Below are 3,906 nucleotides of genomic sequence, written 5' to 3' on the forward strand. Positions count from 1 at the left end.
CATGTAGTTGTACTGTACATAGCGTCTTGAATAGCCGCTATTTGGACTTTCTATCAGAACCAAGCATAGACCCCATGCAGACCCTTTATTCAGACTGGACTGGTTTTTCCGCAAACCCCACAGGGGTAAAGATACTGTACCTTGAAGATTCCTAGGTGACCAAAGGCGCTGCCTGTTTATCACCCTCCTCACTCGTTGTGCTCGTTTCACAACATTATATTTTATAACATGTACATTCAAAGACATAGTTTGTCGTCTTACCTCATAAGAATGGGTCTTCTCACTTCTCAACACCACGCGTTCAAGCTTCCCGCCATGCCAGTGGCTATAAATGGTTTGTTTCTTGTCCAAACTTCGCCCTGTCAGGAAATGCGCATATTCTCCATCAAATATTCAACAAACCGCATAAATCCAGCCTGGAAACGCCCCTCTTGGTAACTGCACACTTTAAGACTGATAATTTGTTGACAAAAAGCCGAAAATGTACCCCAAATGTTGGGGGAACAGGAGAACATCTCGCAGGGCCACACAACACGCCTCGCGGCAACGTGCGTCACACAGCGAGTGCACACAGCTGCACTGCACACATGGCACATTATTTCTCACGGTCTAAAAGCGTCTCCTAGTGATTAGTTTACGAAATGCACCCCATAGAAAATGGTACCCTGTAAACTGCGGTTCAAATTAACGACGACCGTTCTTGATATACCGTGTACCGTGATTTGTATGAATAGGTTAAAATATAGAGGACAATATTAAGCTGCACTCACCACCTAAAAACGGACGTAGCGCGTCTTCCAAGGCGAATTTTAACCGCCGAGTTCTGCCCCTTCCAAACACACTCGCTATCTTGAAACGGCGTGGTCCTACCACCTGAATGAATCACCTGGATTTGCATTTTTCTTAATTATTATAATCAAGTGACAAATTAGATTAATCGTACTAGACAATCACCATACCGTGAGGCAATAAAAACCTAGTAATACAGTGTATCCTGTATTTCATAGAAACTTTCAGATTTACTCATTTATCATTTTGCGGTACTCTACTTTCTAAAGAACATTTTTAGCAAGGGGCCTATTACGTTTCTGGAGGACTTTGTTTCTTCATATTGACTATTACTCTTTACCGTTATTTTTTTTTTACTAGTATTATTAACGTGTTTCAGTGGAAGTTTTCAATAATTCATAGTTAAGTTGTCCGGTGTTCCTAGCGCTTTACCTTCTCAGGTCGGAGCCCGGAGTACTCTTACTCATTCCTCCATCTGGTCCACGTGCCATTCATTCCTTTCAAACCGTGCCCGACCACGATTCTCCGAAACTGCATTCATTGTTGTTTGATGAAAACACGCAAGGTAGCGTGTTATTTATGTCAGAGGTCAATGACCTGCTTGCTGGCGCCCCCCACCCAGCGTATCTCGGCCGAATGCCGACGTGGTCCCCGCTAGAGGCACTGAAGCTCGTCCAATAGAACGGACACATTATTTGACCATTACAAGGCTCGTACACATATTTCTTGACAATTGTAACATCAGCACCATTATTCATCTGTTAATTTAAAAGTCAAACAATAACAAAAAAAAGTTCCAATGTATATATAGCTTGTAGTACAAAATATTACGTAGTGACCGTTGGGTAGCTGGTTACTTTATTCTGAATAAAACATGGTCAGGGAAACAGCTTCATGACGGTAAATTGAATGAATGGAACAACACAGAAAACGGAAATAAAGTGTGAAATGAACCGGGTTTGTTGTAAAATACTGTAGAACCTTTTTCCTTCAGCAGTCAACGTTAATAGATGTGATAGTCAAGTAAAGCATAAACATTTGTAGAATACCTGAAGAACTGAAGACAGCAGACTTGCTATTCAAATAGTTTCATCTTTTATTCCTTCGTACCTTGAATCCCCCCCCCCAATGAGCAATGTTTTTGTGATGTAGAGAACCATAAATGTGAGATAAAAGGAAAGACGTCGTCTATCCCCATCCCTGTATTCAGAGAATGCATATGCGTTTTGTATCCTATCATCTACATCCCATTTTTACTACATGTACCAGGTTGCCATTATTATCTCATTCATTCGTTTGCTCATTCATTCATCCTTCCTTCACTCGTCATTATCTCATTCATTTATCTATCCATTCATTCGTTCGTTCATTCATTCATTCTTCATTCACTCACAGCCACTCATTCGTCCACTCATTCATCCACTCATTCACTCCCTCCCTCACTCTCACATCCTGTCCACTCATCCATTCATTATTTCCTTCATTCATTCATTCATTCACTCAACCATTCACATCTCATCCCCTTCCACATCAAATATCAGATCACAGTTGAAGTCCTGGGAAGTTTAGAGTCCCTCGGCTTCCCTCCTGGCTGCCACGATCATCTGAAGGAGGTTTCTAGCCTTGACGCTCCCGTCCCAGACCAACTGGACGTGGTTCGTGCCTAGAACCGGTAGCAGGATGGGTCGAACTTGAGCAAGGGCTGGGAAGATGGGGACAGTGGGGCGGGGTGGTTCCTCATCAGCCTGGCGGACGGTGGCCTCAGGGGCAGGGCGTGCAGCGGCCTGCGGCTTCTGGTGGGTAGACTTCTGCTCAGGGGTGGGGCGTGGAGCCGGAGATGCCTGCTTCTGGTGAGAGGTACTGACTTTCACCTGACCGGCTTGGTCAGTGGGAGTCTGCTCTCCGCCCTTGGGGGTGTCTGCCTTAGCCGCGGTCTCCTTCTTGGGTTGAGGTTTCTTCGGGCGCAGCAAGAAGCCGGCTTTCATTCCGCCGAATGTCCCCTTCGGTTTGCCGTTGGCTGTACCGGGAGCCCGCACAGAGGTGCTGGGTTCGACGGGCTTTGCAGGCTTCGTATCCGGCGCATGGTCGGTAGCTATAGGCCCGTTCAAGTCACTGCGCTGTTGTTTTTTCTTCACAGCCTCCTGTAGGGGGACGCAGGGTGGTTCCTCAAACAGAGGAACCTGCACTTCACATCTCTCGACTCCAATGGCGGCGTTCAACGCTGTGAGGAAAACAGAAATTCGATCAGAAACGGTCACAGATCGATTCTCAGAACGTCGCCGAACCTAGTTCTGTTGTTCGAACGCGGCGGACAGAAACTGCTCTGAAGTGACGTGAAAACTTGCTCTTAGGCCATGTTGATTTGATTATATGGATGACATCCGCGCGCGCATGAATTTTAGGTCGTTTCCAAAAAAAAAAAAGTTTTCAACCATAATGTTAATCGTGCAAAACAGTTGCAAAATGAGCAAAAATATACCATAAGTTACAAAAAAAAATTAATAAAAAGTATACCAATGTCGTAGAATGCCAAAATCAAACGAAAAAAGACGAAATTGTAAAGAAATGAACTTGAAGACTAGATTATTCACCAAGCCATATTCTGTGCCATTTGCTCAACCCTCATGACCACGTAGATTTCATAATGAAAAGAACTTTTTTTTTTTGCAAAACTTTTTTTTTATTCGCACGCGCGCATCAGTTTTAGGGCTCCCGGAGGATGTCATCCATATAATCAAATCAACATGGCCTTACCTTTCTTGATGGATCCCAAAATCCTGGTGGCGAGGCCGAACAGGAAAAGACTCGAAATGATTACGAAGCTGATCATGATTTGTCACAATACAAAGTCACCGTAACTCTGGAAAAAACGCCTCATACAGAACGGTCCTAAAAACACGTCTGATAGCCGAGGAAATTTCCAGAACTGCAAGTACAATGGAATTATGACGTCACAATGAAGTACCCAAGGACGTAGCGTGACTGGTGACGTTTAAATTGAAATGTTATAAAAATGACGCCAAAGTGTCTATGACGTAATATAACACTTTATGACGCTTTAATTATTACCCTTGAGGCATGGGTACTAGTATACCATTTCCGAGCTCTGCAGTGCAT

At 44.1% G+C, this 3,906-nt stretch overlaps 1 protein-coding gene across 1 annotated transcript; it reads right to left on the minus strand.

Annotated features, from left to right (window-relative positions):
- Positions 1-2,304: 2,304 nt before the first annotated feature.
- On the minus strand, positions 2,305-3,704 carry LOC109465980 (MAP7 domain-containing protein 1-like). The gene is made up of 2 exons (XM_019763487.1): positions 3,544-3,704; positions 2,305-3,010 (listed from the first exon to the last, which is right to left on the minus strand). Exons 1-2 carry the CDS (start codon positions 3,617-3,619, stop codon positions 2,355-2,357), a joined length of 732 nt encoding a protein of 243 aa, XP_019619046.1. The 5' UTR covers positions 3,620-3,704; the 3' UTR covers positions 2,305-2,354.
- Positions 3,705-3,906: the final 202 nt, after the last annotated feature.

This window comes from Branchiostoma belcheri, unplaced genomic scaffold (assembly GCF_001625305.1).
Source record: "Branchiostoma belcheri isolate BF01 breed outbred unplaced genomic scaffold, Haploidv18h27 scaffold16, whole genome shotgun sequence".
NCBI classification, from domain to species: domain Eukaryota; kingdom Metazoa; phylum Chordata; class Leptocardii; order Amphioxiformes; family Branchiostomatidae; genus Branchiostoma; species Branchiostoma belcheri.

Excerpts from the sequence above, each read along its gene's own strand:
- LOC109465980 (XM_019763487.1), bottom strand. The coding sequence starts at position 3,619 with ATGATCAGCTTCGTAATCATTTCGAGTCTTTTCCTGTTCGGCCTCGCC. Across the intron at positions 3,011-3,543 it reads TTTGGGATCCATCAAGAAAG|CGTTGAACGCCGCCATTGGA; the intron begins GTAAGGCCATGT and ends TTTTCCTCACAG.